Here is a 14,297-nt window from a genome sequence, read left to right on the forward strand (position 1 = left end):
GCATTGGCCATTTGCTTTTAATAAAAATTCATCAAGAGTGAACAGGGAAAAAAGTGGAAAAAGGACAAAGGCAACACATCCATAGAAGCATGTGCGTCAAATGTAATAAAAAAAAGGCGAAAAAAAGTCGAAAAGGCTAAAGGAATGGCCAGAAACAATGGCAGGCATGCAACCGGAAACGGAAGTCGACGCAGACAAACACCAGATACGAAAGGGCGCCATGGCTGAAGGAGAGAAAATGGAGGCAAGGATAAGACAGGGGAACAAAAGGAAACAAGCTGTCCCTTTTCGGTTTTCCCAAGATGATTTTTAAATAAGCACACAGCCCAACCAAAAACATACCTCTGAACTTTTATGGCATTTCAATTTGGGGAAGAAAACAAAACAAGACGGCCAAGGGGCGCCCTACGGCCAAGGACTAATAGGCATGGAGCCTTGACAGCAGCACGTCCTGTGGATGTGGAGCGAAACTGGCGAAATGGCAGCAACCATAAACGAAAATGTGTAAAAAGCTTAAGCGGCACTAAAAGATCTTCACCCATTGCATCCACGGTATTCGAAGCACCACCCACCTTGACATCCACCAAATAGGTACATAATGGCCGCCTGACACAGTGGGCAGATGTCAACATGTGCTTTTATTATCAGAGCGAGTGCACCACCGACCCCTGCTCCTTGTTTTTTCGCCGTTTTCGCTACTTTTGGCCACGTGGCAGGACTCGAAATGCAACTTAATTAAGAGCCGAAAAAGCTCTGGTGGGTACATGGTGGGGACCGAAAGGAAACTGCATCTGGCATCTGCGGCGGTTAATGCCGGGCGGCCATAAATCTGCCGAAATGCACTGCAAGCACCGGGGAATGGCCCGGAGATATAGGTTTGGGGACAGCCCTGGTCCAGGCGCCAGAGAGCAGGGAGCTATATAAATATACGACTGGGAAGCGATAGCCGAGCGAATTGCGACTTTTATGACCACCAGCGTAGCGAGTGAATTAAATGGGGGGTAATTACATATTATAAATGTGTTTAGTTTGGCGATAGTTGTCCACCTTCCCCTCAGACAAAGGCCAGTTATCACAATGTATACGGCAGGACCATAAACGAGCACTGGGAATAATAAGTATCTTACTCCAGAGACTGATAGGCTAGTTACGTTATGATTCACAAATCAAAGAGTATCAGATTTGACTAGTATTAAGTTTTAATTAAGGTTCAAAGACCCATAAACTATAAGAATTTAGAAAGAAATACTAGTCCTGTGAGGGGACATTCAATTTTGAGCGACAATGTTAATTTTTGTAATCGGTTCGGATTCTGCCTTCTAAATAAGTATATGGAAACAAATGATTAACTGAACAGCTAACTCATTCTTGACTTTATTTGGTCGCAGACAGCTTCAACAAACTCGGAGCACGAGGCAGATCCGCCAAGGTCCTTGGTGCGTATATCGGTATCCGTGAACACTGAGCGAACTCCACACTCAACCAAATCGGCCAAATCGTATAGCTTTAAATGCCGCAACATGAGGGCGGCGGAGAGCAGGGAACCGGTTGGATTCACCTGATCCTTGCCAACCAACTCACAATAGACCTTCGTGCGGCACTCGAAAACGTGTCCCAGGACACTGACCGAATAGCCGGGGGTTATGCCAGGAGCACCCATCATGGCACCCATTACGACTCGCATCACATCCCCATACATACTGGACGAGACAACGACATCGTTCTGGCACGGCTTCATCAGTAGATTGGTGATCACTGTGTCCAGGTAGTGCTCCTCGAAGAGAACCTTGCCCGCATGCTTGTTTGCCTCCTCATGAACGGCGTCCAGAAAGTTGCCATCGGTCATCCGCATAATGTTGGCCTTGTGGGCCACCGAGACCTTAGATCGTTTGTTTTGGATGGCGTAGTCGAAGACAAATTTAGCGATCCTCTGGGCACCGGCTGTGGTACTGACCTTGATCGTTTGCATCACCCCCGGCACCACTTTATGCTCGATGCCGGAGTAATCGCCTTCCATCTGATCCCGTACCATTACGACGTCGAATTCTCCGAACGGGGTATCCACGCCCTTCAAACTCTTTATGATCGATACGTAGGCGAACTGTTCGAAGGCCTTGCGAATGTGACGCTGCCATTGGCGACTCGACACAGGACCCTTGATGCCGACTTTATTGCGGCCCAATGATTCAAGGATCGGCGCTGGTACATTCTCGTTATCGGGTGACTTGCATTCCTCGAAGATCTCCCAGTCGATGGGCGCCTTGGCCGCATCGAGGACCTGTCTTACGGCGCACATTACTTCAGGGCCAACGCCCTCGCCATTGATCATGGTAACCTTCCTGTTCCCCTTATCCTTGCCCTCGGCCCTGGCCTTCCACTGGCTCTTTGCTAGGTCGGAAAACCATTTCGAAGCAGCAGCTGTCGTCGATCTCAGCTGGCCCACTCGAACCTTTCGCAAGATGTTCATTTTAGTAGATTTGGCCCGAAAATTGAGTTGTGACTTGGAAAGATTTGTTTGCTTGTTCAAAAAAAAAATATATATATGTATAAGATGTCTATATTATGTATAACACTTGGCCGCAAATTGTTTTGGCAGACGTTCAATTGCATTTTCATAAATTCAAAGCCTTGGCAGCGGCACCATCTGGGTCACTGGGTGGGGATTTAAGACTTTAATGTGCCACCTGGAAAGGTGAGGCCGATGGAGGTTGGGCGGCTGTGGGTGGATAAATGATTTCACCCTGCGGCTGTGTAAATGTGACAAATGGCTTGTCAACGGCTCTCTCTCTGGACGGGCGGGTCAAACAACTGCCGGCGACAGACAAATGCCCGCCCCGGGGGCGTGGCAATTATGAGGACTGCGGCTGTGATTTTTCACACAACACCACAGATATACTCGCCCACCATTAAAATCGGCGACCATTAAGAGCAGACCACAGGGAACCAAGCCAGCCTGACGACAGGTGCGTTGAAATAAATATTCAGTAATTATTTCGATCCATGATAATTACAAATTAAGAATTATAAATGAGGTGTTTTTTATCCGCCGCGTCTGATACTGAATGTCTTGTAATCAGCGGAAACAATGAGGTTTTACGACAATGCGCTTGTCGGCTATTCAATCCGATTTTACGGGGCTCCATCTTCATCAGGACACTAAATCCTCGGAGAGAATACGATTCCGCCAGAATGTGCCTCTGTCATTCGGGGCTTTACTATCATATTTTATCGCGTATGGCCTTCTATATTGACAACTTCCTGGCCATAAAATCCAACAAAGTGCACTCCGGGGCCAACAAAGTCGGTGCAATGAATGGCCAAAACTTAGGAAAGTTTGTGTAAACATTTGGCGAAGGCAAACCGAAGGCGAAAGCAAACTGCCAAGAGCACACATAACCAGGAGGACACAATGTGTGAACATCGAGCTATTATTAACCTGAGTTCATTGTTCGGCAAATTAAATGTTCAAAATCAGGGCAGTGGGGATTGTCATATTCGATTCGGTTTGAGGTCAAGGATTTGACACTGTGGCTGGATGAACTGTAAAGGATATTGTTTTATTTGTTTTTCGCACATAAGTATCATTGTGTATTGTCGCAGGACGAATGTCAGAGCCAATTGGGGTCGAATTTGGCCAGGTGCATAGGGCAACCGACTCCCAGGGGTTATCTGAGTTCCTGCACTTAAAAAGCGTTTAAAGATGTTGCCGGCAAGAGACAAACAACCGCAACCAGGGGGAAACAATATAAATGCATGGCATGGCTTATTTACAAGTTGTGTGCTCTCAAGTGCATACATAATTCCAGACTGTGTGTGCATTTGCCGAAGGACCAAGGACGTTTCGCTAAAAGCTCTGTGACGAAGACCCTGCTGTAAGTGAATTACTTTGCCACAATCTGTGAACTACTCATTGGGATACATTGAGTCACTCACACACGAAAACCGATCTGCGGTTACTCACATACTCAGATATGTACTTTTTTTCCGTTTGAACGGAAAGAGTGCAGGGCCAGGAATTAAGGTTATTAGGCTACTGAAATGGTAAGTTATGATCCGATGATTTTCATTAGCCAAGGCCTGCCCTCATGAATAATTCATTTCAAGTTTATCATTTCAATGGGCAACATGTTGATTTAAGCCCGACTCGCCTAGAGCCAAAAAAAAAAAAAGAAACAACAGTTCTTGACACCCCGAAGTCTTTGGGAACCCCCGGACAGGAGGATTTGGTTGTTTATGTAGTCAAGGGACGTGCAACCCTTTTGTCAATTGGAGAGTTTCCTTCGAAATTTAAGATGGGAAAGTCAGAAGCACACAGACTGGGAAAAAATGGCGAAACGAAATGGAGAAAAATACTGTTGCATATTTGATTGTCTCGTTCAATATTTACATATTCTCGGACTCGTCAGCTTCGCCTTGCCTTGCCTCTTTGCTTCACCTTCTGTCGGGCCACGCTTCGTTTGCCTTTGGGGCAATGGGCCCCATCCTTGGTTATCCTGCGGCGCCATGGACGAGTTATCGACTTTGTCGACCCCAAGATGCGTTGCCGTGGCCACAACGGTAGAGACCGTAGATCTAGGGCCATCCGGCTGAAATCTGAATTTGCATTTCTATTGTTGGCCCTTTGCATTCAATGGGAGATGCGGTTTTTCTCATTCGTTTCAATTTTTTTCTGTTTTTTCTGGCAGCGTGTGAACCCCTGCACTTGTTTGTTCTTTAGCAAGAACTGCCTGAAAAAAAACCAAGTCCTGTCACGCACCTGATACCAAAGGATCAGTGGTTTGATGGCCATAGCCGGGCTTTGGTCTCACAAGTTTCGATTATTTATTGCCGGCAAAAGGATAATCAAAACGGAAAAAAGAGTTTTTTCAGCGAGCGGGTTCTGAAATAATAATTGGGACTGAATGCCGTATGTGTTTGCAGTTATTTGTTGGTGGCAGTTTCCCCGCATTAATTGCAACCTGTTTATTTGCAGAGAAAATACCAAAATAAATCAAAAACTTCATGTGTGTTGCATCACTTTAAAGGCAATTCAGTTTAATTGAGAGTGCAAAGGTAAATTTCTAATATAAATTTAAAGTTTCTCAAGTACACTTGATTGCGGCAAACGCTTAGTGATTAATTAGGGGCTTAATTGTGAGTTGTATCCGGGCTGGAAAATCAATTAAAGGGCGATTAAAAATATTCATCCCCAGCCTCGATTGCGGCCTGCCACATCATTTACATGTCAATATTGAGTCACTTTGTGGCTGCCCACAGCCATTCCATCGTAATGCATTGGCTAAATCCGAAAACAGGAATTCTCACAGGACTTTCGGGCCGTTTACCTACTGTTTCAATTAAATAAACATTTTTAATCAAGCCGAGAATTTGTCACACAGCCTGGCAAATATTTGGAGTGCCAGTGGAACGATTAGCTTGTTCATCGCCCGAATAAACAACAAATAAATAAAATGTAAACAAGCAAACACAGATACATGACAGTTATTAAGTTCAGTGTTTAGTTATTCTCCAAATAATTTGAATCTACCTGTCAGGCATGTACATTTGAGCTTGATGCCTTTGTCCCGAGCTAGGACTCTGCAGTGATGGCAATTAAAATGCAGAAAAAGCGCAGTCTCCTTCTGGACTACACGGAATACAGAATAATACTTTGACATTCCACTCACAATATTGAGAATATTTCTGCACGCAATGCGGTTTGTTTATGTGTCTGTCGAAGCGTAAAAAGTCGCACAATGCGACAGTTAAATATTGTGCAATATACATATATTTTTTATGGCCCATAAGGGATGGGGGAGTGGTGGTGATGGACCTGGAGAAATGGATACACGTTCCTCGTCCTGGCTGCAATAACTGGGAAACAAAAAGTTAATTAAGTTCTTAAAGGACCGTTCTTCACTTTTTGTCCCCACGTCCTTTCTGTGTGTGCTTTGCATATCTCAGCGAAAACGGCGACAGAACCGTGGCACAAATACGTGGAAAAGGACCAGGTTCAGGACGAAAGAAGGAGGTGTTGGTGGTGCAGCAGAGGCAGCAGCAGCTCACATAAATTGATTCCATACAAAATGGTATAATTCATTCTCGTTTCGTTTGCACCTCGATATCCAGCTACCCGGTTACCCGGTCATGGCTATCCGGTTGCATTGTCCGGAGAACGCCGGAGAACACTCCACGCTCGTGGGCTGGTGGCGCTTAACCCTCCGGATTACCATCGCATCCGCACTCGGTGAACAATAAAATAAATCATGCATCCCACCAGGGCCAAAAGTGTCCGAGCAGGTCATCTTTATTTTCGAGAATTTTTTGGAAAGCCGTTTAAACCTAAAATACTGGCCATTGCTTTGGTTATTTCTGTTGACAGCCAAGAGGATTTTTTGTTTACAAAACAGAAACCAAAACATTTCTAATGTCGCTGTCGTAAAAATTCCATTTCAACTAGAGCTTAAATTTTAAATATTCAACCCACCCATTTTGACACATTTTCCTTTTTTTTCCAACGTTGAAGTGAGGTCCTCCGACCTGGCTAATTAGTTTACAAACCATTAACACCACACGGGGATGTATGGCCAAAAGCTCTCCCGGCCAACAGCTGCAAGCTAACTTAAAATGGCACTCACGTAAGGAGTTGACACCGCGACTTTGGGCCAACTCAGCGGAGACTTCGGGCCAACTCAATTTATGGTGCAAAGGATGTGCAAAAAATGAAAGCGACAATGGCAGTTTGAGAGACCCTTGAAGGGCTGACAGGTGAGCAAAGCTCCTGGCCATCTCACAACTCCAGATGGTGGCAGCAAAATAACGAACCTCCAGTGGAGGCAGCTACCAAATTTAATTACAGCTACATATTAGTTGGTAGTTGCATAAACAAGAAATATGGGCGTAGCCTGGGTGTGGTGGGTGGCTTGGCGAAGTGTTTTCCAATTTTAGCAGGCGGCCAAATTGTAGTCCTGTCACTCCAGAACCAGGCCCAGACCCCTTCCTGGGACTGGCCTGCACAAACTTGAGCCAATTTCATGCTGCAACCCACAAGAAAAAAAGGTTATATTTATGTCTAGACTTTAAGTACCTCTTAAATTTTAAAGAAAACGCTCTTCTACAGGATTACTTAACAATGAATTATTATGTTTCTAACCATAACGCAAAATATATAGAAGATTAGAATAGAAACTTACCAATAACACATATCATCCTTGACCAATACCCTATACAAAAAATAAAGAAATCCTAGTGTTGGGGTTGCAAACTGACGTCTATTACTTGCTTTCTCAGCTCTGCGAGCCATGTATTTGGCCAGGGCTACTCACTGTCTGGGCCAGGGCCATAAATTATTAAATTTTAACAAGTTTTTATGCAACGGCAACATCCTGTCTCCTTGTCTGTCGGCCACCAGACCGCTTCTCTTTGTCCATCCACTCCCCTTTTGGCCTCCTTTCCTCGTCTATTTTGGCCAAATCGAGAAACTTGGTTTACTTTGTCAGTGGCCCGAACGTGACTGAGAACCGGGTGGGGATCCCTCGGATGCTGCAACGCCCCCAATAGCATGGCATGCGGCTACTTTGATTGCAATAATGATATTATTAATTGTAACAAGTTTCCCTCCCTGAACTGCGCTTCAAACTCGGCCTTAGATGGGACGCTTGCTGAAAGAAATTATTCCACTAAAGTTTCCTGCAGGAATTAACATTAGCAAACATTCGCTTTAAGCTTAATGGGTGTAAAATACTTTGCCGCAAAAAGAAATTCAAACAATTTAAATAATTGTGGAAAGAGCTTACAAGTAATCGCAGGAAGATAAGCCGCATTATAAGCGGGCGAAACTAGATTAAATTGAATATAACTAGCGACGGTAATGCAGAGATGGCGAGAAACAGGTAAGAGAGGGTCTTATTTAACACTAGCAACAAAACCAAGGAACAGAAAACAAATTAATTATTATAATTACAAAAGAGTGTGGCGGAGGGGATGGGCAAGTGGTTGAAGGAGGAGCCGCTTCTCTCACATCGCATTGTTGCATTGTAAAATGAACTCGAGCTTTAATTACAGGCCATAGCCGGCTCTTTTACAGCTAACCGAACGGAACGAAAGCAACACGTGACTCCTGCGACCGCAGCGCCCAGGATACAGAACGCAGGACACAGGAGGAGGCAGGTCACACAACAACAATACCAACAACAAAGCAAAGAACAGTGGCAGCAGCAGGCCGAAATGGTTGCCATAATTACAGAATATTATGCTGCTTAACGAGTGTCTTCTGGCTGTGTCGGGTTGAGTAATACATTATTTATGCCATTTTGTGTGGGGCAGGAGGCGGAGCTGCAGGAGCAACCTGAGCAGGGTCGAAATCTGGGTGCAAATTTATTCAAAAGTGCCGCCAAACGTGACCGACATGCGAAACCACTAGACCATGTCCAAATATTCACAAAATGGCAACGAAAACTGATTCGAAATGTCACCATTCGATGACAATGGCCTTTTTGAATGTGAAAGGATTTTATAGCATACTTTTTTGGGGCTTCCATCTGTCTACCTCACATGTAATGTAATATTAATGTTTTTGTAGATATTTTTATAAAAAGGATATAAAAATTCCTTAAAACTAACCACAACCATCTGAAATTATTAACCACATTAACGGGCTTTTGGCTTTAGTTAACTTGGCTAACCAAATACTTGGCCAAGTACTTGTAATTTATGAAAATGGTTTCGCCTGCCACTTGCAAGCTTTCCTCGCCTTGGAAAAACTAAACAAAACGAACAAAAGAGTATGATACAAATGAACGCCGAAAAGGAACCGAGGAAAAATTTAAATAAAAATGGAATTTTCTTTAGTTTTTTGCTATGCAAATTGCTAATTGCACTCATCAACGGTGTTGCCCCCGAAACCCCCCAGCCCCCCGCGGGTGGCCTCTGCGCCGATTCTTCTAATGAGAAATGCAAAATAGTCTCAATTTATAAAAGGTTCAATGGCAAAACTGGAAAAAGAAGAGTACTAGACTTAATAAAAATGGAAGATAGATGGACGAAAAGCTGAAAAAGATGAGCGGCGGCGGCAACGTCGGCAGCGAGTTCGTTAAGGCAAAAATTAAGCAGGTTGAAAAAGTCGGCGGGGGACTGGCTATAGCTATTATATAGAAACTTAAGTGCCCAGAAATGCGCACGCACTGAGGCGTACAAATTGTTAGGGGACCTCTACGAACGGCGAAGCTAGCCGAGTGCTTTCCTCCTTCCTGGCAGGTTTAAACAAAAGTTCCCCAGCGCCGTTTCTTTCAGGATTCTCCGACTTTTTTTTTTTTGCATGTCTTGTTGTCCGCCCCTGCCACCCTCGCATTATGCACAGAGGGCGAAAAAAGTAAGAGCATGGGCGGATGGGGGCGGCGAGTGTCACGGATGCCACAGCCAAGGCGCAATAAGTGTGAAGTATTTGCATGAGAATAAACAGCGAAGTGAGCTGCCTCGGAAGTGGAAAAGAAAACAGCGGCAACCAAATGCCAAGGACAATGGACCAAGGGGAGTGCAACAACTTTTGTGCAACCATTTCAACTTGTTAATTGAAAAATTGAATATTAAAAGCCGTTCACTTTGTTTTTGAGTAAGCAAGCCGGTGTTACATTGCAGTCGGATTTACTTTTAAACTTGCATTTAAGTTTCGTTCCATTGCCGACTGTTTCGCCGGGCATGTCCTTCGAGTATAACAGTTTTCGGGACAAAGACTGGCTGCCGAAACGGCAGCTGGCTCTTAGGGGAAGTAACTTTACATAAATTTACAGAATTCGAGACCGGATTCATTTGCATATTTTATACATCTTGATGAAGGCTGAACAGGCATGTAGAAGTGGCATAATTGAGGCTATCAACTGCTGCTGCATACGTTGCGAATGCAAATGAAACAAAGATGAAGGCGGCGCCAAAAGAGGCTTACGTACGCAAGTAGATGTACATCGTATTACAAGGCCGGCTGAACTCTACATATTTAGCTAAATGGCTTACTAAAGTCCTTTTTAGAGCCTCAATGCCAGAAAAGCATTTTTCAAAGAATTGAAGTAAGCCTCCAGGAGAAGTAGAAAAAGTAGAAAGGGAAATTGAACATCCGCCGTGGAAAGTAGCGAAAACGGGAGAAAACGAAAAAAAGGAAAGCCGCTGCGGACGGAAGCCATCAGAAAAAACCTTGCATGTTCCACAACGACTAACTCAACTTAACTCAACCGAACTGAACCAAATTCAGATGCACCAGGACTCGTGTAAAGCTTGCACCAGGGTGGTCTACGAAAGGTCTTAATAGTAGACTTTAAAAATTATAGTACTTTAGTAGTACTCTAATAGACTACTTTAAAAATTATAGTTTAAGTTACTCATAGCAGAACATAAAAATTACGTATACGCAATGTTTACATTTCCTTGGAAATAATTAATATGATCTAAGATCTTACTCAAACTGTTTAGAAATATTTAATATTTTATCCCTTACCACATGTCGTTTTTGTAAGAAAAATGTCTTTTAAAGAAATATTACTCATACGACATGTTAGACTCAAAAATAGAAAAGTTTGGAAAATGCTGTACTTAAAAAAGTACACAAGCTATATAATAATAAATTATAAAACTCCTAACAACACAAAAAAGAATCACCCTAGCGACATCACTTTTGTGAAAACACACATACATATATTGTAGTTTACTAGCTGATAATGCTGATGACTCCTAAGCGGACACAGTTTTGGGCCGCCACTGCTGATGACACTGCAGGCGGTGGAAAGCGTGGGAAATTGTGAATCCAAGGCAACTGCAGAATCCTGAAGGGAAATGGATAACCATGAATGAATGAAAAGCGGATGCCAGGCACCAAGTCGCCGTCAGCAGAGCAGCGATTACACCAACAATTAGGGTCCAAAATGGAGCAAAACCCCGAATCAGATGAAGTAGAAGTAGAATCCGCACCAGAAGCAGGAGCAATAGCAGGGCCAGAACCAGAACCGAAAGCAGTTGAATCCGAATCACAGCCAGGAGTCGTGCAAGAGTTTAGGGCTGTGGGGATAAGCAAAATAATGTGACAAGGCTAAATGGCGTAGCTGACATTGCACAACTCCGGCTGGCTCGGTGGCATGGCCAAAAGCCAACAAACACTCTGCGAAAAGATGGCCAAGAGGGGATAACGAGACGGGGCGGAGCTGCTGAATGACCTGGAAGTCGTCGTCATGGCGACACGGGCTAGATTTCTATATTTTAAAACTGACTAAGCCAAACTTTTGTGACTTTTAATTGCTGCAAAATGTAATTACCCGGGTCCTCACTACATATTCGCTTTCATTGGCTCATAAAACGGAATTTAAACCCACAGATGGCAGTGATTTTTAGTGGCAAAAATTAAAATATATTTCTTGCTGAGTGAGCTTGTTTTAAGTAACACTATTTGTTACAATTTTTGATAGGCATAAATCAAAAATTGAGTTAAATGATTTATAAATTATCATCAAATCGCCATTTTACCGAACTAAACATTAAAATCTATGGAAGTTCAGTCATGCAAAAGACCTACAATCGACATGTTTCAATCGAGAATAAAATCCTCGAAAACACTCGCACAGACAGACACACACTTAAACTGGCAAGCGCACAATGCACGAGTCCTGGTTACAAGAATTACATTGCTTAACTGTCCGTACTTCTGAACTTACTCGAACTCGAACACTTATTCAAATGCATTGCAACTTTGCACTATGTGCGGCCATGGACCATGTTACTCTTGCGATGTGTACTTTAAGCTTAAAAAGTTGCTACGACTTTCGGGAGGATACCATCCAGGATACTAACATAAAAGTTGAAAAAGTCGTATAGAATATTTTCTAACAGCATTAAGTGTATAATATTCTAGGCTTATTTTACACAATATTCCTTTATTAAAAGTTCAGCTGTTTATTTAAAATTTTGTTAAACAAACAAGATGGGAAATCAATTTCTCAGTGAAAAATACCAAATACAGATTCAGCCGAATATGCACTTTATTCGCATTCAACCGTGAATCCCCAGTCAATTGCATTGTTCCATATATAGTATATGTTATGCTACGTATATATATACATATATCTATCGGAGTATTCCGTATCCATATGCAGAACTCGCCCCCATAGAATTGTTCAATTGCCAGAACATAAACGTGTGCGTGTATTTTTTGCGGGGCATGCCCTTTTGTTAGTTTGATTTAGGCGGCAGTATATATGAATTATTATAGTTAAATATGGATATTTATTGCGTTTTGTGGGACCTAACTGCAGCTGAGGCAGAAAGCTTTTGATCGGCCGGACAATTGGGTGTGTGAGTGTTCGTGTATTTAAATTTTATGGCCCTGCAATAGTAGCCACTATAATGGGCTGACTTTGGTTCCATTTAGAAGTTTCAGATCTACTTTTGTAGCTTTTTAGCAAAAAGGCAGAAAAGAGAGAGCGGACTGCAGATTTAATTGCAACAAAGTTTTGTCGGAAAACCAAAAATGATGAAATGAGTAAGTTTTCTTTGTTATGGCTTTTTGGCAAATCAAAGTGTGGCCGAGGATGCATTTTAATTGCAACTCTTTTTTAATTAAAGTTAAAAAATCAAAGATACAAACTTAAGTGCAATAAGCGCAAATGCAATTAGATTTTCATTTAAGACTCAAAAGTCCAGTTGCTAAGCAAAACAATCAAATTAAATATGAACAATGAGAAGCATTCGAGAACGAGTCCTGCTGCAAATGCACAAAACTCAAGCGCAAAGACAAATACAAATATAAAATTTATGGGAAGCACATTGAAAATAAGTAAATGGAGTGTTTGTGTTTGGGTTCTGGCCATGGATTTAAGTCCCAGCCAGGACGTAGTCCTTGGCTTGAGCCATAAATTGTAACGGCTTTTGGTTCTACCTTATGCAGATTTGTTTAACTTCAAAAGAAACAACAAATTGCCCGACCATTGGCTGTCTGCTCCTTCCATTTCAGTTTCTGTTATTGTTCAGTCCCCATAGCTTAGATGGGTGTTTCTTTTATTTTTTATTTTCATACCCTAACAGAGTGTATTATACTTTATCCTAAAAGATCTGAATTAAAATATGGCAAATTAAAGGGAAGCTTTACAAAAAGGCAAATATGGGCGAAACATTTACCTTTTATCCTCATCGGCTTACCCAACACTATAGTTACAAAATTTGGGTCTGAAAAGTTTCCATTTTGGCCACCTCATGATCTTAACTTTTTTACGGAGCCTTGGGTACAGGGGATCCTAGGGTATAGACATAATTTGGGTAATACTAATCCAATCGACGAATTCTATAACTTCCGGATTCATATTTTCCAGTACCATTATTTTTAACCAAAACACGGTAACAAAAATGTTGAGCTTTTTTCTGAAAACTTTTCTAGGATTTTAGACTCAATTTGACCAATATATTTTTGTATGGTTTTTTCTAAACTTTTAAAGTAGACTAGTGCCTTAATTCCGGTGCCTTAAATTATAATCCGGTTTTCAATCGGTTCCGAATAGATCAAATATTTACAAAAAATTACATCAAAAGTTTACATTTTGTCCAATATAGAACGTTGTAACAATTTTTGCCCTTTCTTGATGGAAAAATATTCATAGCTTGGCTAATACTAAAAAGATCCACAAATGTCAAACTTTACCAGACTTAGAACGTTGTTGCATTCCTCTGCATCAAAATCTGGCAAAGAAAATGTTGACCCATTTTTCGGATTTTTTCAAACATGATTTAGCCAAAAGTCGATTCAAATGTTTTATTTCTCGATTGACACGATATTTGTACATAGATGGATAGCAACCGTTTCTAATTCACTTCATAAATAGCCATTTTGGGTATATTCTCAACTTCTTGAACAAGGCCTTGAATCTGCATCATAATACAATACAATTCGAGATTTAAAGGTTAGCGTATATAAGCTTCAACTCCGACTAAAGTTAGCTTTCTTTCTGTTTATTTTTTATTTTTGTTCTCTCCAACATTAATCCACTAAACCGTAAACAAACGAAGGCAGTCAACAAAGGGCCAACATGGCATATGAGCTATTAAGTGTAACATGTGTGTGCGGAGTCTAGCCATATTTTAAGCTCGCCTGCATTTCCGCATTTCTTTTTTTATCCTTTACAAGGAGCTTTCATTGCGAATTGCTATCCTTTTGAAATATGCGCCTAAGCGATTTATAGCACTGCAACTAGAATTAAAGAAAACATTTTTATGTAAGCATTTTTGAAATATTACTCAACCGATTATAATATTAACACATGCTTCACCTAATCACATTTTATATAATTCCA

At 42.0% G+C, this 14,297-nt stretch overlaps 1 protein-coding gene across 1 annotated transcript; it reads right to left on the bottom strand.

Annotated features, from left to right (window-relative positions):
* Nucleotides 1-1,181: 1,181 nt before the first annotated feature.
* LOC108125648 (isocitrate dehydrogenase [NAD] subunit alpha, mitochondrial) lies at nt 1,182-2,528 on the bottom strand. Its single transcript, XM_017241917.3, has one exon. The coding sequence runs from the start codon at nt 2,465-2,467 to the stop codon at nt 1,358-1,360; it is 1,110 nt and encodes a 369-aa protein (XP_017097406.2). The 5' UTR covers nt 2,468-2,528; the 3' UTR covers nt 1,182-1,357.
* Nucleotides 2,529-14,297: the final 11,769 nt, after the last annotated feature.

Source organism: Drosophila bipectinata, chromosome 2R (genome assembly GCF_030179905.1).
Source record: "Drosophila bipectinata strain 14024-0381.07 chromosome 2R, DbipHiC1v2, whole genome shotgun sequence".
Taxonomy (NCBI): domain Eukaryota; kingdom Metazoa; phylum Arthropoda; class Insecta; order Diptera; family Drosophilidae; genus Drosophila; species Drosophila bipectinata.